Source organism: Thalassophryne amazonica, chromosome 19, assembly GCF_902500255.1.
Source record: "Thalassophryne amazonica chromosome 19, fThaAma1.1, whole genome shotgun sequence".
Taxonomy (NCBI): Eukaryota; Metazoa; Chordata; class Actinopteri; order Batrachoidiformes; family Batrachoididae; genus Thalassophryne; species Thalassophryne amazonica.
In genome coordinates, this window is record NC_047121.1 from 53,058,654 (window position 1) to 53,083,294 (window position 24,641).

General features: G+C 39.3%; 2 protein-coding genes across 4 annotated transcripts in view; both read left to right on the forward strand.

Moving 5' to 3' along the window:
- The first annotated feature begins 1,574 nt into the window (after nt 1-1,574).
- cln8 (CLN8 transmembrane ER and ERGIC protein) lies at nt 1,575-7,795 on the forward strand. The gene is made up of 3 exons (XM_034159819.1): nt 1,575-1,708; nt 2,352-2,968; nt 6,348-7,795. The coding sequence occupies exons 2-3, from the start codon at nt 2,435-2,437 to the stop codon at nt 6,672-6,674; spliced, it is 861 nt and encodes a 286-aa protein (XP_034015710.1). The 5' UTR covers nt 1,575-1,708; nt 2,352-2,434; the 3' UTR covers nt 6,675-7,795.
- A 1,335-nt stretch (nt 7,796-9,130) lies between these two features.
- Nucleotides 9,131-24,641, forward strand: part of arhgef10 (Rho guanine nucleotide exchange factor (GEF) 10) — a 92,834-nt gene continuing 77,323 nt past the window's right edge. For all 3 annotated transcript variants that reach the window (XM_034195427.1, XM_034195429.1, XM_034195430.1), the window contains exons 1-2: nt 9,131-9,284; nt 18,883-18,997. In XM_034195427.1, the coding sequence (XP_034051318.1) occupies nt 18,961-18,997 (37 nt within the window). In that variant the 5' untranslated portion in view covers nt 9,131-9,284; nt 18,883-18,960. The remainder of the gene's footprint in view (nt 9,285-18,882; nt 18,998-24,641) is intronic.

Below are 24,641 nucleotides of genomic sequence, written 5' to 3' on the forward strand. Positions count from 1 at the left end.
GTTAAGGTTTCCAACAGAGGTGTTTTTCCTGTCGCGACCCCCCGCGGTCGGGTCCGGCCTGACATGCGACTCTGCCCGCACGTTCTTTCATTACAAAATGTCCGTTAACAATGGAATGTCCGAATAAACTCCTCATGCCGACTTCTTCTGAAACCTCCCCGTGTTTTGATTGTATTGCAAAGGGATTTTTTTTTTTTTTTTTACTCAAGAAGTTGGTTAATGTGATTTTATATTTTATTTGTTTGTCTGTTTATTCAAAGGGTTAATCATGATGATTTTAGATTTTATTTCTTTATTTAGTTAGTTTTCAAGACAGTAGTGAGACCAGCTATGTTGGACGGCTTAGAGACGGTGGCACTAACAAAAAGACAGAAGGCAGAGCTGAAGATGAGGATGGACAGGATTAGGAATGAACACTAGAGGTGGGCGGATCGATCCTAATATCGATAATATCGATACCAACGTTGGTATTAATATTGAACGATCCTCATGTAGAAAGATCGATACTCAAGCTTTTTTTCTCTCCCGCACGCACTGACTGCTGAGCACGCAGATTCATCCAAGTCTACTCTCTGTCTGTAAAAGCAGCGCTACGTTGTGTCACACAACACGGAACAGCGCACCCTTATATTGCGGTTTGTCAGGCGTCTACCTCGGGAGATTTTGTTTTGTGTTGAGTGATATTTTTTTAAACAAAAATGTTGATTGTGATAATGAAGTATTTTGTTGTCACGTACAATGTTTGGCGAAATTCTATCCTTTTGGATAGAATTTCTTTTGGAACCTTTGGATCTATGAAGCTTAAATATGAAAAAGTATCGGTATCGATATCGGTGATACTGGGCCTGTATTTACTTGGTATTGGATCAATACCAAAATCCCAGTATCGCCCACCTCTAATGAACATATCAGAGGGACAGCTCAGGTGGGACAATTTGGAAACAAAGTCAGAGAGGCGAGATTGAGATGGTTTGGACATGTGCAGAGGAGGGACCCAGGGTATATTGGGAGAAGGATGCTGAGGATGGAGCTGCCAGGCAGGAGGAGACGAGGGAGGCCAAAGACGAGGTTGATGGATGTGCTGATAGACATTGATGAGACAGAGGAAGATGCATAGGACAGGGTGAGATGAAAACGTATCTGCTGTGGCGCCCCCTAACGGGAGCAGCCGAAAGAAGATTCAAAGGGGGGTTGGTTCATCGTGGTGTATATTTTATTTATTTTTATTTGTTTGTGAGATTATTTAAAAGCTTAACGTGATGATTTTATTTATTTATGTTTATTTAAAAGGTGTCTGATTAATCGTGGTGTGTCTTCTTCTATTTATTTATTTTTATTTGTTTGTCTGTTTCTGTGAAGGCTCTCAGTTGTCCAGGTGGTTTCCATAGTAGAGAAGCTTGAGAAGTCGAAGATTAAAGCTTCTCTACTATTTGTTTGTCTGGTTTTTCAAAAGGTTAATCGTGGTGATTTTATCTTTTTATTAAAAAGAGGTTCCACCCTTTTGTTGTTTTTTAAAGCACTGATAGGGGGCGGTACTGTAAAGAATTATCGGATGCAGAGACACGAAGAAGTCAGGCGTGACGTGCTCTGTAGGTCACGTGTTCAGATGGAAGTCACATGGCTTTGATGTGTTCCTCTTTAGCATTTAGCCACTCACATTTGTACTTTACGTCATTTTATGATGGACGAAGCTGCATTGATATTTGAGGTAATTAATAATCACTGTACAGTCTTCTTAATTTCCCGCCGTCCGTCTGTTTTTCTTATCGTGATTTTGTTGTGCTAACTTTATAAACTTCAATAAATGCTGGTACATAAGGTTTTCAACTAAAACTGTTAAAAATTAGTTTGTTTTTTTATGCCAGGACGAAACGCCTTATTATTAAAAACAACTTTTTCTCTATAAGTAGCAAGTTCTGCTTCCGAATTAGATCAGTCTGTGAGGCTATTTTTGGAAGGGCGGAGTCGGAACAGTTTCTGCTGCCGAGCAACTGTGCAGATTAATTCAGTTTATGTGGTTTAACATCAGGGTTTAATAAAACTCTTTTGCTTCTGGACCATTGCTTTCTGCACTTCTGGAGGTTTTGCGCAGTAGCAGAATTCTGATATGGTCCATGTCCAACTAATATTTCCACTTTGCATTCTACGTGGTACACCTGCAAGCATTTGTTTGTTTTCTCTGGTAGGTGATGATGAATTCCTCCAAAGCTCTCAGATGATCAGTGCTTGATGTTCAGATTTAATCATGTCGTCACGTAGATAAGAGTCTCTCCAGAGTGTCATTGATGGTGGTTTGGTTAGATTTTCTGTCATCTCTCACCTTGTTTGAGCAGCTGATGTTTTATTTGCAGGTGACCCGCACACCGTGCACATCCCATGTCCTGCTCGCAGCCTGACCTCAGCTCGAGTTCCAGTGTCTTTGTTGTCAAACACCATGGATCCTCCAGCTGACACCCCGTCCCAGCCCAGCACAGACTACTCATCATGTAACCTTCGCTTCCAGGTTATCGGCCTGGGCTTTGTCTTCTATGCAGCAGTATTCCTGCTCTCCCACATCCTGTCTGCAGTCCTGTCTCACACCTACAACTCTCTGCGCACCAGAGAGAAAGTTTTCTGGAACCTTGCCGCCACTCGGGGCGTGTTCGGCATCCAGAGTATCGTCGCTGGTATGCGGACCCTGTTGGAAGACTCTGTCTTATCCAGAGACAGAGTGCTGGGTCAGAACAGCTGGTCTTGGTTTAATCTCCTCACTGCCACGGGCTTCTTTTTGTTTGAAAATGTAGCACTTCATACCTCCAGTGTGGTGTTTCGCTCCTTCGACCTCCCGCTGGCGACGCACCATTTCTTCGCCCTGGCAGGTTTTGGATCGGTTGTGGTGTGGGATTCACTGGGTCACTTTCTACCAATGGTTACACTTCTGCTGGAGATGAGCACACCGTTCACCTGTGTGTCCTGGATGTTACTGAAGGTACAGTCCTGGTCATTTTCATTTATTTTTTATTTTTTTTTAACCTTCCGGCATCCAGAAACATTTGGGGGGTGGGGGAGTAACTTTGATTTGGACTTACTGGCGAGTCCTTGGAGGTCAGAGGGTTTAACGTCTGCTGTAAAAATTTGCTATATCTTGCATGAACTTTGCTTCACATTGTTCAGTATTGGTTTCATTCTCCACAGTTACTACGGATGTGAGAATCAATATGAATGAAAAATCGATTTTTAAATAAATACATGTACATCGATACACAAACCCCTTAATTGACCTAACTCTACTCTTTAGCTGTCATATATAACAAATAATGAATGTCTTCCATTTGTGCAGTGGAAAAAAGTTGCACATTTTGAAAGATGGAACGTTCTATCTTTTAGTGTGTGCAAATATTCTTACCATTTCACTCATAAAGGTTGATTAATTGTATACAAGCTAGATCTGCCATCTTAATCGATGCATCACTTTCTGCTACTGTACATGATGCTGCAACACCGAGTGTGAAACCTGAAGATGGTCCCTGGTTCATACCAGGTAGGGATGTGGACAAGTGGGCCAGTGCCTTGGTTAAGTTCTGCATAATTGCATGTGACCGCATTTCCTGGAGTTGCACAGGGAGTTCCCTGCTATTCACGTTGCTATTGGCTGTTGGAGGGACATCCTGATCTATTTTTAGGTCAGTGACAGAGAAGAATTACCCAGCATCCACCTCATGTTTGAATTTTTTGTCACAGGCAATCAGAGAAGTTACCTGATTTCTTGATTTTGCTTTGTCAAAGTAATTTAAATTGTACCGGAAGCAACAACATCACCTCAAAATTTACATCATTAATTTGAAAATGTTACTCTTTCTCTAGATGATTGTGTGGTTCATGGCCGTGAAAAAATGAAAAATCTTGGGGTTGTATTTGACCAGACTCTTATGTTTGACAAACACATCAAGGAAGTGTCTAAGGCGTCCTTTCATTTTAGAAGGATTGCCAAGATTAGATCAGTCCTGTCTGACAGGGATGCAGGTCATTCATGCTTTTGTGACACCTCACCTGGACTACTGCAATGTGCTTCTGTCAGGACTGCCAAAGAAAAGCTTTCGTGCCTTGCAGATGGTTCAAAATGCTGCTGCTCGTATTTGACAGGAGCGGGGAAATATGAGCATGTTACCCCGGTGCTGGCCTCTCTCCATTGGTTACCTTGTCAGTTTCGTACTGATTTTAAGTTGCTTTTATTAACTTATAAAATTGTAAATGGACTTGCACCTTCTTACCTTAAGGATCTTATGAACACTTATATACCTTCCCGCAACCTCCGTTCTCAGGGAACTGGTGGTCAAGAAAAAGACTGTTGGTGAACAAGCGTTTTCTTTTCAGGCACTGAAGCTGTGGAACGATCTTTCTATGGACATTTGACTGGCAGGCTCTGTAGATGTTTTTAAAGCAAAGCTAAAGACCCACTTATTTACTCTTTGTTATGGTTCTTGAGTTTTGTTTTGTTTTTTTTTTTTTGTTTTGTTTTTTATTCATTTTAACTAATTGTTGGTTTGTATTTTACTATCTGTGTTTTGTTTTTACGGCCTGTACAGCACTTTGATTGAAAGAGCTTTATAAATAAAATAATTATTTTTAAATGGAGAATGAAGGAGAGGTGGTAATCCATCATTTCTGAAAATTTCATGGACATATCTTTGATATTAAGGAAGTTATGAGAAAATATGAAGCAACAAGCCCAACTCGGTCACAAAGGCCCTGTTGTTTTATCTATTCATTAAGGCCAGGAAAACAAGCTCGATTCGCAGCACAGAAACGCCCATAACTTCCTTAATACTTAAGATAATCACATGATTTTGGTGTCATTTTAACCCCTTAACGCCCATCGTCGCATATATGCTACAATCTCTGACTCAAATATGCAACTTACCAAATTGACCTGTATGCCTGTTGTCGCAAATTTGCAACATACCATCATTATTATTATAACATAAAGTCATTACCAGAATACCCAATATTACCATCTAGTTTTTGTGCAAAAGTGAAATTAATAATCTCAACATTATTTACCATCTGCTTAAAGGCAAAAACACACACAAAACATTTTTTTTATATACAGCTATATAAATTCTGGCATTAAGGGGTTAAAGAGGTTTTCGTGTTCTTTCTGAATTCACAGTCAGATTTTTATATTGTTGTGGGATATAATTTTTGTACATGTCCCTATAACCAGGGACCTCCATTTTTAACCGTTGTGTGTGCGCGAAACGGTTAAAAATGAGGTCCCTGGTTATAGGGACGTGTATAAAAAATTATATCCCACAACAATATAAAAATCTGACTGTGAATTCAGAAAGAACACGAAAACCCCTTTAACTCCTTAAAGATGCACATGACAATTTTAATGCATGCGTTGTTATTGATAAAAACAAACTGCAAGATGTTCACATGTGTGCAAACTGTGACCCATACACAGAAACATTTTGAAAATGAAGTTGAGCCAGATAGTCAGAAAATTGTGAGTGGCAGTGTTACGCATATAATGATGCCGTGTGCTTGTGAGTCATAACTTGTATGGTTAATTTTACTTAATAACATGATGTGATGTTTGATGGGAGAGTGAGCTGTCATTTTTCCATAGGGATTCTTCAATTGGTAAATTTGTATAAACTGACTCGGATCTTACAACAAACCACACATTTCATATTTCACCAGCGCTGTCTTGCCCTGCAGCTGCTGAAATGTAAACACATAGTGGTGGATGTGAGGGGATTTGGTCTTTTCTGCTGCTAGCTTGAAACAAATAGTTTCTCTCCTGCAGTTTTACACTAAAATTTAACCCCACATTATTTTTGCTGCTCATATTTCAATAGAAGAGATTTTATCTTAATAATGACAGCAGAGTGGTGATTTGACAGGAGCACTAAGGATTCTGAGACAACTTTAATGATAAATAATTGCCTACGTAGTCTGTTGATTGGAGAGTTTTATGCAGGTTCTTGAGGTGAGCTTGTTAAAGTTATGTCCATTGGTGATTGTGATGTCAAAATGTAGAAGCACCATGAGTGAGCAGTCACTATGAATAGTTGGGTTCAAAACTACCTGTGGGCTCTGACCTTGCACAAGTGTCTTGATTTGTTTCAGAAACGTTTTTTCTCTCCTTTTTGATGCCACTTTGCTGTCGATAACTTTGAACACTCACATTTCAGTCCTGCATTTTTTGTTCCTTTTTGTGCAACTTGTGACAGCTGGTAGATACGTTCAGCTGCACCTTCTTAGAAAGAGGAACTGCTCTAAAACCACTTTCTTCTGTCAACTTTCTCTGATCAGTTTAACCACAGATTTTGAATAACTTCTCTGTATCTCCTCCTCGGCAGGCCGGCTGGGCGCGCAGCTTATTCTGGCGAGCTAACCAGTGGGTGATGATCCACATGTTCCACTGTCGGATGGTGCTGACCTACTACATGTGGTGGCTCATCTGGTACCACTGGGATGAGCTCTGGGTCCTCATTGTCCTTCCCCAGTGCCTGCTGTTCTTCCCCGGCCTGGCTCTGCTCACGCTGGTCATCAACCCACACTGGACACACAAAAAGACCATGCAGCTGCTCAACCCTGTGGACTGGAACTTCGGAAACACTCCGGCGCCTTTCAACGGTCCCATGCGGGACAAGTCTGAGGGTTCTCGCAAACGTCACACCAGCTGAAGGCCGCAGAAGGTTGCGTCATTTCCTATCCACACCATTGTTTTACTTGCTTTTAAAGTTTTAACAGTTGATGCTTTTAAAAAGTCGTAACATTTATATTTATTATAATTAAGGCTTTTTATTCATTTGGTAGCTAGACTGGAGGTGAAGTTTTTGTTTGTTTGTTTTACATCTTTGCCTCGTGGTTTTCTCCACTTTTGTGTGTAGGGCAGATGGTTCTTTTTGGTTGCACCAACATTCTCCTTGATATGAGAGTTGCTTGAAGTGCAGGAAGACAGATTTGTCTCACATTAACTGAATGTGACATTGATTGGTTCAGTACTATAGGATATTTGTTGTTTTCTGTATTTACTGAGTTTTGACGAAATATCAAAGTTTAAACATGGATGGATGGATTTTCCCAGCAGAGTTGAAACAGTTTGATCAATAGAAAGATTTCAGGGTTGAATATATCTCATGTTATTCATTCTTTTTTTTGTGGTTGGTCCAGGTCACCTGACAGATGAAGCAGCTCACCCACACTTCCCTAAAGTCATTTATACAGCAAAAACATTGAACCTTGACAAGCTGTAGCTTGATAAATATAAAAACTACACCCCATCACTAAATTTAATATATTTTTGGGTGTGTGCAGCTGCAGGGTGAATAATAAAGTGGAACATGCCACTGATGAAATAAAATTATTTTACTTTTTTTTAATATTAGCAAATGTTGGAGAGAAAGATCAGAAAGGTTACTCCGTTTAATACCCACTGACAACATTTGAGGGTCATGAGGGGGTGGAGCCTCTCCCAGCAGTCATAGGGTGAGAGGCGGGGTTACACCCTAAACAGGAAAAACTCATTCACACCAACAGTCAGTTTAAGCGTTCATTCACCTAACCTGCATGTCTTTGGGAATGGGAGCGGAACCCACACAGAAGGGACCAGGCGGGAAGCGAGCCCGCAACCTGCTGGCTGTACAGCAATGCTAACCACTAATCCACCTGTGCCACCTCCAGATCATCTTTGTTTTAATGGTACAGTGATACCGCTGAAGTATTAATATCAAACACCAAGAGGTTTTTTTTAATTATTGTTAATGTATAAATACTGTCATTTTTTGAGGTGAATATACAGCATCCGGTTTGCATGTGGAAAACTGCTTGAAATGTAAAAATAAAGGGCTTTCCCCACATAATTTCCTGTTCTTTGGTTTTGTTTTGAAGCTTGTACAACAGAGTTTCTGCCTGACGGTGGCAGTAACGCTCACTCATCTGCTCCACACCAGATCAAGTATATAAAAAAAAACAAGTACATCTGCTTCAAAAAGCTTTCTTTTGACATTAGAACGATGAACATCAAAACAAGTTTGAGGTTTATAATGGTGTGCACATTCAGAAGGGATTTTTGCGTCAATGTCGGGCTGTCGAATGAAACAAGTAGAATTCGACCTTTACACACACACACGTGGAGCTCATTTCAAACACTGAACTATTTGTTATAGATGTATGTTTTAATGTAAAAGGTTTGGTCTGGGCTGTGAGCACGTGCTGCATCCACCACATTGTGAAGCTTCCTGGGGTCTTAATTAGCATCCTGATTGGCTTTTCTCACTTACTGGGGTCCTCAACACTGAGGCACCCATGTGGTGATCGTCACCAGAGAAACACCACGTGGCCACGATTTCAGAGCAGAATCTTTGTCATCGCGGCCCAAACATTCAAGGTCAAGGCCCCCCATGTCCGGACCTCGAATCATCAAGGCCAACACACACACACACACACACAGACTTTTCTGTCCAAACTGTGGTTTTAAAGCAACTTGGAAAACAGCAGACGGATGTGCAAAAACTTTGGTTTGAATGTTAACAGCTTATTACTGTTATTGTCATGATTATTATTAAACATTATACTATTTAAGTCCAAAATATTTTTCCTGCACCAAAAAAAAAAAAACCTAAATTTGTGAAATGCAAGAATTTTAACTTTTATTTTTCTTTGTGTGTTGATCTGTTATTTTATTGTGCAAATAGTTGCTTTTTTGCCATTTTATTTATTTATTTATTTTAGCAGGGGTGGTGGACAAGTGGTTAATGCGCTTGGTTTCAGTTCGAAAGGTTCTGGGTTCAAATCCCACCCCTGCCACATTTCTCCATGTAATGTGGAGTTGCGTCAGGAAGTAAAACCTGTGCCAAATCAACATGCAGATCCACCTTGGATTTGCTGTGGCGACCCCGAGTGCAAACAAGGGAGCAGCCGTAGGGACTTACTATACGGTGGTGGTGGTGGTGGTGGTGGGGGGCATCCAACATTATCATCAGCTGTTTCCAAAGGAGCCGCCTCACTGGTCACGTGGTTGATCTCAGCCCTCTTCCAGCAGAAGTAGTCCGGATGCTTGATTGACAGCATGCGTAACCAATGCGCTTTGCGAAGGTGCGAGCCGTTAGCCAATCAGCTGCTGGGAGGACAAGAAGGTTTTTCATGGATGGAATTAGCTTTTACCTCGAAAAGTAGTTAGAAAATCAAGAAGTCTGGGAGTGTTTTAAGTCAAAAAATGCAGCGGATTTAATTAACACTTGGATGTAAAAACTGTGACGGAATAAGCAAATTCTTCTGCTGAAGGCAAAATGGTGAGTCGGTGTGTTTTTCTCCAAGTTTCTGACAAAGTTTTAAAGCAAACAAATCTTTTGCTGGTTTTCAGGTGTATTTTTTTTTATCAACTTTCGGCGAAGTGTTGACGATAAATCTGTCAAATGTTGCGTGTTAAAGTAAGTATAGTGTATTATATTTCTGAGGCTGATGTGGGCTCTAACGTGGCACCTTATTTTGCCAACTTTGTCAACCATAATGAGAAAAAAAATGCAAAAACATTTCATTTAAATCAGCTAGAAAAACTGCTTTTCCTCCTCTTGTTTGAGTCGATTAATCAATTCATCAACCGACATTTGCAGCTATTTTATTGACCGATTTAAAACACATTTTGTGTGAGCTTGTAAAATATAAAATCTGCGTTCTCTGAATAACGTGAGATGCACGTTTAACTCCTTATTTTAACAGGAGTCAGATTTATTTAAATAGGATATTAACGTCTTTCATAATTAATGTATTACTGTGATTAAAAAAATTACAGTCGTACATAAAAACCGCACATCATACATAAATAGAATTTAAAAATTGCCCGAAGATATCAGCAATCTGAACTGGTTGTAAATCGATGATATTTTGAGCAGTTTCCTCAAAATTCACTAAATAAAATTGAGGAAAACTGTCCGTCATACATGTCTTACTATAGAGTATCAATGGCCTAAATTATTGTGCAGATCCTGTAATACACACATACACATATTTAGGCACATTTAGTGCGTCATAAAAGCATTAAAGATCATGAAAACCTGATATTTATTCATGTCACCCCAGAGTATAAGTTGCAGGATCTCAAAACCTATTTTAAGAAAAACTTGACTTAAAATATGAGGAACTGTGTTTTACAGTCATTTTAATATTGCATGATCATTTGCAATTGTGTATGTGTGGTAGTTTACTGGCTAGAATGATGGCAATGATGATGATGATGATGATTAATATGTATATGTTAGACATGAACGAGTGAAGCTCTTCGGCATCTCACCATGTCATGTATGTCCCTCAGCCCCAACCAGTCCCAGCAGAAGACTGCCCCTCCCTGAGCCTGGTTCTGCTGGAGGTTTCTTCCTGTTAAAAGGGAGTTTTTCCTTCCCACTGTAGCCAAGTGCTTGCTCACAGGGGGTCGTTTTGACCGTTGGGGTTTTACATCATTATTGTATGGCCTTGCCTTACAATATAAAGCGCCTTGGGGCAACTGTTTGTTGTGATTTGGCGCTATATAAAAAAAAAATTGATTGATTGATTGAAATTGATTGATTATGTCCTTCAGACTTTTTTCTTTTTGAGCAAATATGTCAGGGGAGCATTAGCATGGCTAAAACCTTTCAGATTCTGGGGAGTTCCCCAGATCTCTCCCCCTCCCCCCCCCATTACAGCCCTCTTACCTTCTGCTGCTTTAAGCATTTTTATGTACGTACATGTAAATTAATATTCAAAGTTTTCAGCTAGTTGACAGTATATGGCCAATATGTCCAAATTATCATATCTCAATATTGTCATATCAATATGATATACAACATAACTATGATTTGACACAGTGCAGCAACAGTGAAAATTAAACATTCTTAAACAAAACGGTAATAATACCACACTCATTTTGCACTCATCATAAGGTGAGGATACTGTGCCCTCCAAAAGTATTGGAACACTTGGTATTTTACACATTTTAATTTGTTTGTGCCATTTCAAATACAAGAAATACAAAAAATATTAAGAATAAAAATTTCTGAAATTGTCTTCCTCAAAGCCAAACTTGAAAGCAAATCTCTGAAACGTGATAAAACCTGTAAATAATAATCGGTTTTATTGCCAGTTTTCTTCAGACAAGTCAGGGGATGGAAACATAAACATTTCCAAGTCACTGAATATGTCTTGGACTTTATTTACATCAGTTATGACGAAATACAAAGGTTCCTTCACCAAAACATCCTTTCATCTCAAATGTACTTTCTGGTAAATTGTAGCTGAACTATTGGGTCTTCTTTTTAAGAAAATCCGGGAGGCTGGATTTTATATTTTTAATTAATTTATCAAATTGTAGAGATTTGCTTTCAGTTTGAGTTTAAGGAAGATAACTTTAGATTTATTTATTTACAGTTGTGTCACTGGTGTGTCACTCAGACAGCAAAATTAAGAGGTTACACAGGTTTTATACAGAACAGAGGAGGAGTAAATTACCTGTATTTCTTTCAGCCTAAGTGTCTTCACATTATATCTCATGAATCATCAGCTGCCGGCTTGTTTAAAATCACTGGAGAAACACGTGTGTGTGTATATATAAAGCAACCTGAATTAAAGGAGAAATGCCACTTTTAACAACCTGGACCTCATTTCTTGCATAAAATACGGTCGTTTACTCACAATATGGTGTAATTTGGAGTCCATTGTTCAGACAATTGACTTGTTAGGGTTAGTCAAATATTTTTCTTCTTTTACTGAGGTGGATTAGAACTTTTTGTGGTACACAGCACCAACTATTGTACAGGAGGGGTCTAGCAGTCAATATGTATCACTGATTTCAAAATGCAGCTCTTTTCAACCAGATGTGCCGTGACATGTCAATCATCTGTGTCCAATCAGATTTCAGGGGAGTCCAGTCCTCTGCTCTAGCTCTGTCCATGTCAGGAAGTGTTCAACATTTGACATTTCCTGTTTTACTGTGGGCTCAAAATTTGGCACTTCCTATTTCAGTATGAACTTGCCAATGAATTCCCACAAGATTCCACAAGATCCCATCTACTGTCAATCCAGGAAGTGTCAGTCCAGGAAGTGACATTTGACTTTTCCTGTTTCACTGTGGACTCAACATTTGGCACTTCCTGTTTGGGACTCCCTGTACTGTGAGCAAGCTTCATGATGCTTTGCTTGTATTATTATTGAATTAAAAAATATCGCTCACATAGTTACTTTTATTGAAAATGATTTTGGGTTGACATGCCAGTGAAAAGGGTGTAGGGGAGGGGCTTCAAACACTACTTTTATTATAACTCTGTGATGCCTAAACCATTTGCACAGTACTGTGTGCGTGTGTGTGTGTGTATATCATTCAAGTTGAGTTCATGTAAATTGCAAAAAGGTTATTAAACTCTATGCAGAATTTGAGGATTGTTTGACCTTGTTGAAAGCATATGCTCACATGTGCCTTTCTAGTTACAAAGGACTTAATATTTTCATTATTGACTTACAAGTCCGTTATTTTTTTCTGGTAATTTTTAGTCTTTAAACGGAATCCTAAAACAGGTATATCCATAGGATGCTAATATATTTCTAAATCCTGTCGCCTTGTTTATTGTTGTTTTGAGTAACGTAAATATGTGATTTGTTGTGATTTGCCTCTCTCAGATGTAATTCCAAGATGACTTGTTGCATTCTTACGAACATGTCAATATTGCAAAACTAGAATGGATTTATATCTATGCATGCAACATGTCAGAATGCATCTGCAGTGTGATGCTTTAGATTTGTTCCTGAGCTGGAGCTAACTCCAAATTCAGGTAGTCATGCATAGCATTCCTAGTGAAAGCGCTGAACAGCTGCGGTCAACTGGAAGATTGATCCAACACTCTGAAGACCTGTAATTTAACTACACCTCCATTCTTTTGCCAAGCGTGGCTATAAAATAAAACACAGCTATTGAGTATTTTGACATTTCTTCAAGTATATATTGTAGCATTTTTGTGTTATAGATTGTGTATGTAATGTAGGTGTATAACAGCAAGGGGAGAGGTGTACTCACCTGTGTCGGAAAATCAAATCAGGAACATTCCAATTTTTAAGCCACTAGGTCACCAGGATGCTGCAAGACTAGAGAATTGATTAAAAAGAAATTCAGGTGGATATTTATTGGTTTATTTTCAAGCACCATCAGTAGAGATTGAGTCAATCACTTGACTGTAGAAGTATAACAACAATTGTAATAGGTAATCATTATTAAATTATTTATCAGTTTATGCCTCATCTTTAACTTTATCCAACTTATGTGCCCAATTTCTTTTTTCACTTAAAAAACTGGATTTAAAATGTTGTGCACCAGTGACAGTTGAATCTGTTTGAATCTGAGTGAGTTAAACCAGGTCTCATCTTATTTTGCTACTTACTTGCTGTTACTTTTTTTTTTTGTATATTTTCAATAGATATTTTCTTATTAAAAAAACATGCTAGTTTTCTGAAGGCCGAACTCAAGTGGTTATGGTGTGACAAGAATAAAGAAGCTATGAAGCGAAAACGAGCAATTTTGTTGAACACACACACACACACAAAAATGTTGACGCCTTCTCTATAAGGAACTTTCTTTACTTTTCTTGTATATCTCTTTCAATTTATAACGTTGATACTGTGGTTTTTTTTTTGTGGCCTTGTGCTTTGTTCGATTGTTTGTTATTGTATTTGCTGAAATAAAGTTTTGGAGAAAAAAAAACTTTTTTAATGACTTATATATAAGAGGGCTTACAAACCTGCCAGCTGGCAGCTCTTTAAAGTTGATCCTGAAGCAGGTGAAGTTATGAACGTGTGTCTGTGTAATCCTGCACAACTCACATGTATCTTTGTGTTCTTTGTTCAGTTACGTCTTGTTTCTTGTAATTGAGTCTTTCAGTGGAAGAACTAAACCCAGCCAGAACAAAAGCTGGTTTACATACATGTTCACTTGACTTTGTCATGACAAGAGTGAATTGTCAGGTTGTTGGGGTCATGCACACACACATGCCTGTCCACAAAAGTCTCCACTGGGAATTTGCTTAGCAAATAGCCAAAGTGTCCTGGCTGCAAATACAGCTGCTCGAGTCCTCCACCTGCTGTAAAAACACCGACCAGTGCCTGTCCGGTCAGCTCGCAAATTTAGTTTTTTTTTTTTTGCTTGCTTCTCTAACACTCAGGTATGTCTCAGATTTGTGGGGTTCTGTAATCATTACACTTGCCATCCACATGGGGTGTTTTGAGGAAACGGATATTAGCCATCAGTGCTAGTGGCTGTTATGTAGATGTTGAGAGTGAAGGCATGTTTGCACATTTTAACGCCTTTTATTTGCAGCATTATAAGATGAACAGTGTGGAGACATGATGTTAGAATAACTAGCTGCTGTATTATGCAAGGACTGAAACATTAATATAGTAAAACATGAGAACTTCGAATGCCTGCAGAACATACTACCCATTTTTAAATGCCAGTTTAGGGTCTCATTCCCCATTATATCATCCCACGAAGGATCTGCTACATTCTGCCGCTGTTGCAGAAGAGAAAGTGCTTGGTAGGGTTACAATGAAATAATATTCTTGTTCATTTAAAAATACCTCAAAAATATGCTTACATCACATCTCAAAGTGGTGTTGTCAAATATCTTATTTTGTCTGGCCACTAGTTCAGTATATTCAGTTATTAGTACAATTCCAAGTCCATTATTTTTTTCTTTTGTTTTATCTGTTGAATACTTCCACAGTTCATTGTCTTAAAAGTCCAAAAAGTTAATTGAAGTGTTTGTCTAGTAGTCATTAATAACATATTCAGTTGTTATATATTTATACCAATTTACATCTGATATAAACCAGTATATCACTATATTGTGGGTGTGAAAATAGTTCAAATCAGCTGATTTCCTGTTTAAAAAAATAAATAACCTAAAACTGAGAAACTGTTTTTTTTAGCATTTTTTGCTTATTGCCCATTTATCACCTGTCCTGATTGCTTCAGCTGTGTGGGATTCATCGTAACGGTTACACCACCTTTTGCAATGAATCAGTGAAATTAAGGTCGACTGCATTCTGTTGAGTTTGTAGCTGTGCAATCCCTTCACGTGTCCAACAGATCACACCTTTGATATGAAAGAACAGCCTGCCACACTGCAGGCATGAATGTGGAAGTGTGTTCCCTGTAATCTACTCCCTTCAGGCCTGCTATTACCTTGTGTGGAATACCACACTCGTTTTCTGCTCTTCTGCCTGTGCTGCCTGTTTGGTGTGCTGACGTTACACTGGGTGGGGATTGGGTGGAGGCTTAAACACTTCCATGCATAAGGAACCGCTTGTCAACATAAATAAAAGATTAATGGATTGTGTACAATTGCTTGCAGTTGCTTTCTTGGTGTGTGTGTCTGTGTGTGTGTATATATATATATATATATATATATATATATATATATATATATATATATACATACACACACTTTGTTGACATTATTTACCCAGAATCTCCACTGTTGGTCTACTCAGGATTTACCAGCTGCAAGAAATTGGGATTCATGTTTGTGTGTTACTGAATGTGCTTTTACTGTCTCCTTCACTCGGTTTGAGGTTAGGTTCGGTGTTAAACATTGGTGGGTTGCCACAGCTGGTTTGCTCAGTTGATTAACTGTTCTTAATGTGGAAGTTGTAGGTTTGAGCTCCTGTGCTGTTGTTGAGTTTGGTATAGAAAATGTTTCATACTTGTTGCTTGAATTGTCTTGCAGTCATGGTTTCATCCCCATAGTTACATCATGAACTTTGTCTGTTCATATTTTGAAATGTTTGAAAACTAAGCTGTCCATTGCTTGTGTTAAAGTGACTGTATTACACTAGACCGGAGATCATTCCACAGAGCTGGGGCACGGTAGGAGAAAGCTCTGTGACCGGCAGACTTTATATTAGTCCATTAGTGGCCTTCAAATGTTGGCTTAGGTAGCAGTGATATCCTTTCACAATAAAGTTCTTTGTTGTGTTTTATGTATTGTGTCCATGCTACAGTGACGTGTTGACAGTGTATTAAAAGCTCTTATGACAGCACCACTGTATTGATGTAGCAAAACAGAGAAATTAAGGTGATAGACCTGCGCTAAAAGCTAGGACCTGAGGTTTCCTGAACTCATCCAACATTTTTGTAACATGCATGAGATATAGCACGTAATAAAATCTGAGATGTGGGACTTTGAGGGAAGGTCTGTCTCCTTTATGAGCATAATGGGCCGCCATGTCAAGCCAGTGGGAGGGGAAACTTGTTGGTCAGTTGTTTCAATGGCAAAGGTTCTTATCATTTTGAATCCTGATTGTGAAGAGGCTGGAATAAGCTGTATTATTATTTTTGTTATTATCAGTATTATTTCATATGCTTCAGGGGGCTGTCCTCTCCTTCCTTGGTCCTTCTACAGATGCATGATTTTGCTTGCCCCGTCAGTCCATCAACTTCAGAGTTGCTGTTTTCTGCGGAGGCCTGATCGCTGTAATCCTGTCAGAGGAAGAAAGACTGAAACTCTGTTCATTAAAACAAAGCCGACGGCATAAGCAACACGGATGTACCGCCTTCTCCTCCAGGCTTTTGTTTGACTTCTGTGTGGAACGCCTCTTTGTCATTAAGTGCATTCCACAAAACACTTGTCCAGCTCTACAGACGACACAAGAGCTGTTAAAAACCACTGCGTCTGATGTAGGCTAGTGTTAGAGCGAAGAACAGTAAAATTTCATATATACAGTATATATGTATCTATATAGATAGATAATATAACATGTAGAATACTTTAAAAATGGCCAGGAAAAAAATTACAAATTGAGGGTTTTGTTTTATTGTTTGTGGGTCCAGTTTTACTGTATGTTACTCAGGTTTGCAAGTTTGTTTTTTCCTTATAAAAGCTGATGAGACCAGTTTATTAAGAGAACATTAATAAAAGATTTTAATGATCAATTATGACTCGAAGGTGAACTCTGAGAACACGTACGTGACGAGATGAGGATTTGCTGTTTTCCATCACAGTCAGTTGGACAGTATGAGACACTCACTGATGTCACTTTCTTTTCAGAAAAATGATGCACGTTGGTTTTTATAATTGGCATCCATATGTTGTTTTGTCCTTGTGGCTGTGCGTTAACATTAGTTATTAGTAGTGCACAGTTGAACAAATTGTTTGTGTCTTCATTCATCCAGGTGGATGTTTTCCTGTCTTGCAGAGCACAGCTTCATCCAAACGTGTAATGACTTGTTCATGTGATTTCTCTTCACCCACAGACCTGATTTTTACTCTTCTGCTGTCTTTAGACGCTGTCCTCGCATCAGAACATGATGTATTTTAATTGCTGTCAGACATACAATAATTAAAACCCCTCACTTTTCTCTTTGTACCCCGTACAGAAGCTGAAGAAACGCTGCTTCTGTCAATCTTTCTGTAGGTCTAGTTTTTGCAAGCTGTCCTCATTGTCTGTTGGTCCCTCGGTTTTCGGCGGACGCTGCCCCGAGTGATGTCATCTGTTACTGACGGTGGTGGTCAACGAAAAGAGTCTGCTAAATGAATTAAGATTTGATCTGGTGAAGGCTTTTTGACAGAAGCTGTCACCTCTGTTCATGAACTGTAACCTCAGCATCAAATACTGTGCTGCAGAGGAATGCAGTGTCTCATGTCCATGCAGGTTCAAAAGTGTCTCCTGCCTCAGCATGATGAAGTGTAGTAACGCTTACTCAAAAAGACACATTGACCCCTGTGCCTCAAATGTTGTCAGAAGTTGTCTGTATATTCCAGCTTAAATTGCAATATAACAGACGGGAGTGCGCTCCCTGTGCAAGAACAGCTTCATGGTGGTGTCACACAAATAACTGTTTTTAAATTTTATTTATTTGTATATTTTTGAAGTGTGAGTGTTCACAGGTGGCATGATTACATGATTGTTTGTTTGTTTTTGTACGGAGTCTGAAATACCTTTTGAAATGCAAGTGTTTCAGAAAGATGCTTGCAGTAAGTTGCAGTACAGACAAAAAGTTTCAACATCCCTGTTGACACGTACAACTCATTATGTAATTCTGGTTTTACTTTTCCATTCTGGTGCCACTATATCACCCTAAATGTGGTGACATAGTGTCGCCATCATCTTGTCACATCATCCTACTCAGTCCGGTTGTTAGTTTATGTGAAGGAGAGGGTGTTTTTTTGCTATGAAGCCCTACGATGGTGCCACTGTGTATTACTGAGAGAATTAAATGAAATGAGTTGGGAATGTTCTTGCATCCAGTGCATAATTTATCCAAACCAAGTTTGAATAATTTGACATTAAAGCGATACTTGGACTCAATGCATTTGTTGTTTTCACAACTAAGTAGATTAATGGATTAATCTAATAAGATTCTCCTGTCAACTGCAAAATAAGACTTAAACATGTCTGTTACTACCCGATTCACTGCAATAAACAGACAATGTAAACTGGCTTTCAAGAACTTAAACTAATTTAATTCTTCCACAGGGAATTCTAGCAGTGTTTGTTAATATGCGTGGCGAGCATGCACAATCACTGTGTCAAATTGGTGTGTACACTTGGACACTTGTTGTGTCCACGTTCTTCAAGACCTCAGTAAGAGCTTCTTTTTTCATTCACTGGTTGGTTTTGTCTGGATTAGCTTTAGTTCAGATGCCTGACGTTAACACAGAAGGTAACAGACCACAGTTCAGTGTGATGACCAAGTGACGCTGTGATTCTGAAAATAAAGTAACAGGCTTATCTTTAACTTTTCAGACACCTATTGGTTTACAGACACTAAGCCAAGAACAAGAAATATATGAAAGTTTAAGTTTTTAAGGAGCTCCGTGTGCCAGCCTGCTGTGCCCTAATACACACACATTTTTGTTGTTTTTGCTTCAGGGATTTGTGTTGGCCTAGTCGAGCCCTCTGAAGTCTGCTGAGTGACAAGCTTGTGGGAGAGGAGAACAAACATCAAGCATGGATGTGGAAGACTTTCCTCCACCACCTCCTGAAGGTAATAACTTTTGTTTGTCAAACATCTAAAGTATTTCATCTTGTTTTTCCAAGTAGGTCGAACTGCAATCTCACAGTTAGGCCCCATTTAAAAAAAAAAAAAAAAAAACAACAACAACAAAAAAAAAACTTTAGTTTATCATCCTTGTCATCAGAAAAAAGTGATGAGGCAGTTTTTTTTTTTTTTTTTTTTAAATATCTTAGATTTTTTTAGAACCAGAGAACAAACAATACAGTAACATTTTGAAGTTGGGAAATTAAACTTTTCACTTAGAACTATGACAAAACCATCCTCACAGCTCTGCAATGGTATGTGATTAAAATCCACAAAAACAGGGATGTCATCCAGCTACTCCTCTAGGACGTGGGCTGGAACTACAGAGTGCGAGTGCTTTTTTTGAGTCGCCATGGCAGAAGAAGCAGACCGCTGTACTTAGCGTCCAAGCTACCTCCATTGTCCAGCACACCACATGCATACTGGCTGCAAACATCGCTCATGGTTGCCTTGAGGGGGCGCTAATCCTGTACCATGGTTTCCTTTTGTGTGCGGTTGTCAATGGCAACAAGCGGCAGGTTTTGGGATCGGCTCGGCAACCTTTGGCAGTCTTCGGCTAAAGCAAACTCACCACCTAGCAGACGTGCTGTTTCTTGCACCAGCTGTACCGCCGTCAATGAAATTCACCAAATAAAAAAAAAAAGAATTGATGCGGGCCGATTTCAGCATGCAGGTGGAGATTATAAACTGTTTTGTTTTTTTAAATGGGGCCTTAAATAGACAGAGCAAATGGAAAACTCTGCGATGGTGTTTGTGTTTTGTTTTATTTTGTTTTTTTAAATGTGTTAACAGAGTGAAGGATGAATTTTAAAGGTCACATCTTGTTTCTCACTCAGTTGGTTAGAACTTCTTGCGTGGGCAGCAGGACTGCAACTAAGTTATTTTCATTATCGGTTAATGTGGTTTTTATTTGCTCGATTAATAAATTGTTTTGTTCATAAAATGTGAGAAAATGGTGAAATCTGTCAGTGTTTCCCAAAGTCCGACGTGATGTCCTCAAATGTCTTGTTTTGTCCACATCCCAAAGATATTCAGTTTGTCAGACAAGGAAACTTGAAACTCAGAGAAAAGAAACTTGTAAAGACAACCAGAAAGTATTCAGATTTCTTTCATTCATTTTCTGATGATATGCTCACTCCAGTTCAGGGTAATATTCACATTAAAGAAGCTGAAGAATTTCAGAGAATTATGTTTTGTTTTGTTTTTTAATGTTCTAAACTTGATATTTAATATGCAGTGTTTTAGTGTCATATTACCAAAATCACACAAAACTTTGGTAATGTCACTGAAGAAGTTGAACACGCTCACAGGGAGCAGTGAAGAATCCACCCCCCCGCCCAACATCCAGTTTACAGCCAGCTGGTGAACACAGCATCGATTGAAGACAAAATATGTCTGCCCAAATCACTGACAAATAATTTTACCCATGCAACACTTCAAATCAATCAATCAATCAATCAATTTTTTTTTTATATAGCGCCAAATCACAACAATCAGTTGCCCCAAGGCGCTTCATATTGTAAGGCAAGGCCATACAATAATTATGTAAAACCCCAACGGTCAAAACGACCCCCTGTGAGCAAGCACTTGGCTACAGTGGGAAGGAAAAACTCCCTTTTAACAGGAAGAAACCTCCAGCAGAACCAGGCTCAGGGAGGGGCAGTCTTCTGCTGGGACTGGTTGGGGCTGAGGGAGAGAACCAGGAAAAAGACATGCTGTGGAGGGGAGCAGAGATCGATCACTAATGATTAAATGCAGAGTGGTGCATACAGAGCAGAAAGAAAAAGAAACAGTGCATCATGGGAACCCCCCAGCAGTCTACGTCTATAGCAGCATAACTAAGGGATGGTTCAGGGTCACCTGATCCAGCCCTAACTATAAGCTTTAGCAAAAAGGAAAGTTTTAAGCCTAATCTTAAAAGTAGAGAGGGTGTCTGTCTCCCTGATCTGAATTGGGAGCTGGTTCCACAGGAGAGGAGCCTGAAAGCTGAAGGCTCTGCCTCCCATTCTACTCTTACAAACCCTAGGAACTACAAGTAAGCCTGCAGTCTGAGAGCGAAGCGCTCTATTGGGGTAATATGGTACTACGAGGTCCCTAAGATAAGATGGGACCTGATTATTCAAAACCTTATAAGTAAGAAGAAGAATTTTAAATTCTATTCTAGAATTAACAGGAAGCCAATGAAGAGAGGCCAATATGGGTGAGATATGCTCTCTCCTTCTAGTCCCCGTCAGCACTCTAGCTGCAGCATTTTGAATTAACTGAAGGCTTTTTAGGGAACTTTTAGGACAACCTGATAATAATGAATTACAATAGTCCAGCCTAGAGGAAATAAATGCATGAATTAGTTTTTCAGCATCACTCTGAGACAAGACCTTTCTAATTTTAGAGATATTGCGTAAATGCAAAAAGGCAGTCCTACAAATTTGTTTAATATGCGCTTTGAATGACATATCCTGATCAAAAATGACTCCAAGATTTCTCACAGTATTACTAGAGGTCAGGGTAATGCCATCCAGAGTAAGGATCTGGTTAGACACCATGTTTCTAAGATTTGTGGGGCCAAGTACAATAACTTCAGTTTTATCTGAGTTTAAAAGCAGGAAATTAGAGGTCATCCATGTCTTTATGTCTGTAAGACAATCCTGCAGTTTAGCTAATTGGTGTGTGTCCTCTGGCTTCATGGATAGATAAAGCTGGGTATCATCTGCGTAACAATGAAAATTTAAGCAATACCGTCTAATAATACTGCCTAAGGGAAGCATGTATAAAGTGAATAAAATTGGTCCTAGCACAGAACCTTGTGGAACTCCATAATTAACTTTAGTCTGTGAAGAAGATTCCCCATTTACATGAACAAATTGTAATCTATTAGACAAATATGATTCAAACCACCGCAGTGCAGTGCCTTTAATACCTATAGCATGCTCCAATCTCTGTAATAAAATTTTATGGTCAACAGTATCAAAAGCAGCACTGAGATCTAACAGAACAAGCACAGAGATGAGTCCACTGTCCGAGGCCATAAGAAGATCATTTGTAACCTTCACTAATGCTGTTTCTGTACTATGATGAATTCTAAAACCTGACTGAAACTCTTCAAATAGACCATTCCTCTGCAGATGATCAGTTAGCTGTTTTACAACTACCCTTTCAAGAATTTTTGAGAGAAAAGGAAGGTTGGAGATTGGCCTATAATTAGCTAAGATAGCTGGGTCAAGTGATGGCTTTTTGAGTAATGGTTTAATTACTGCCACCTTAAAAGCCTGTGGTACATAGCCAACTAACAAAGATAGATTGATCATATTTAAGATCGAAGCATTAAATAATGGTAGGGCTTCCTTGAGCAGCCTGGTAGGAATGGGGTCTAATAAACATGTTGATGGTTTGGATGAAGTAACTAATGAGAATAACTCAGACAGAACAATCGGAGAGAAAGAGTCTAACCAAATACCGGCATCACTGAAAGCAGCCAAAGATAACGATACGTCTTTGGGATGGTTATGAGTAATTTTTTCTCTAATAGTTAAAATTTTGTTAGCAAAGAAAGTCATGAAGTCATTACTAGTTAAAGTTAATGAAATACTCAGCTCAATAGAGCTCTGACTCTTTGTCAGCCTGGCTACAGTGCTGAAAAGAAACCTGGGGTTGTTCTTATTTTCTTCAATTAGTGATGAGTAGAAAGATGTCCTAGCTTTACGGAGGGCTTTTTTATAGAGCAACAGACTCTTTTTCCAGGCTAAATGAAGATCTTCTAAATTAGTGAGACGCCATTTCCTCTCCAACTTACGGGTTATCTGCTTTAAGCTACGAGTTTGTGAGTTATACCACGGAGTCAGACACTTCTGATTTAAAGCTCTCTTTTTCAGAGGAGCTACAGCATCCAAAGTTGTCTTCAATGAGGATGTAAAACTATTGACGAGATACTCTATCTCCCTTACAGAGTTTAGGTAGCTATTCTGCACTGTGTTGGTATATGGCATTAGAGAACATAAAGAAAGAATCATATCCTTAAACCTAGTTACAGCGCTTTCTGAAAGACTTCTAGTGTAATGAAACTTATTCCCCACTGCTGGGTAGTCCATCAGAGTAAATGTAAATGTTATTAAGAAATGATCAGACAGAAGGGAGTTTTCAGGGAATACTGTTAAGTCTTCTATTTCCATACCATAAGTCAGAACAAGATCTAAGATATGATTAAAGTGGTGGGTGGACTCATTTACTTTTTGAGCAAAGCCAATAGAGTCTAATAATAGATTAAATGCAGTGTTGAGGCTGTCATTCTCAGTATCTGTGTGGATGTTAAAATCGCCCACTATAATTATCTTATCTGAGCTAAGCACTAAGTCAGACAAAAGGTCTGAAAATTCACAGAGAAACTCACAGTAACGACCAGGTGGACGATAGATAGTAACAAATAAAACTGGTTTTTGGGACTTCCAATTTGGATGGACAAGACTAAGAGACAAGCTTTCAAATGAATTAAAGCTCTGTCTGGGTTTTGGATTAATTAATAAGCTGGAATGGAAGATTGCTGCTAATCCTCCACCCCGGCCCGTGCTACGAGCATTCTGACAGTTAGTGTGACTCGGGGGTGTTGACTCATTTAAACTAACATATTCATCCTGCTGTAACCAGGTTTCTGTTAGGCAGAATAAATCAATATGTTGATCAATTATTATATCATTTACCAACAGGGACTTAGAAGAGAGAGACCTAATGTTTAATAGACCACATTTAACTATTTTAGTCTGTGGTGCAGTTGAAGGTGCTATATTATTTTTTCTTTTTGAATTTTTATGCTTAATTAGATTTTTGCTGGTTATTGGTAGTCTGGGAGCAGGCACCGTCTCCACGGGGATGGGGCAATGAGGGGATGGCAGGGGGAGAGAAGCTGCAGAGAGGTGTGTAAGACTACAACTCTGCTTCCTGGTCCCAACCCTGGATAGTCACGGTTTGGAGGATTTAAGAAAATTGACCAAATTTCTAGAAATGAGAGCTGCTCCATCCAAAGTGGGATGGCTGCCGTCTCTCCTAACAAGACCAGGTTTTCCCCAGAAGCTTTGCCAATTATCTAAGAAGCCCACCTCATTTTTTGGACACCACTCAGACAGCCAGCAATTCAAGGAGAACAAGCGGCTAAACATGTCACTCCCGGTCTGATTGGGGAGGGGCCCAGAGAAAACTACAGAGTCCGACATTGTTTTTGCAAAGTTACACACCGATTTAATGTTAATTTTAGTGACCTCCGATTGGCGTAACCGGGTGTCATTACTGCCGACGTGAATTACAATCTTACCAAATTTACGCTTAGCCTTAGCCAGCAGTTTCAAATTTCCTTCAATGTCGCCTGCTCTGGCCCCCGGAAGACAATTGACTATGGTTGCTGGTGTCGCTAACTTCACATTTCTCAAAACAGAGTCGCCAATAGCCAGAGTTTGATCCTCGGCGGGTGTATCGTCGAGTGGGGAAAAACGGTTAGAGATGTGAACGGGTTGGCGGTGTACACGGGGCTTCTGTTTAGGGCTACGCTTCCTCCTCACAGTCACCCAGTCGGCCTGCTTTCCCGGCTGCTCGGGATCTGCCAGGG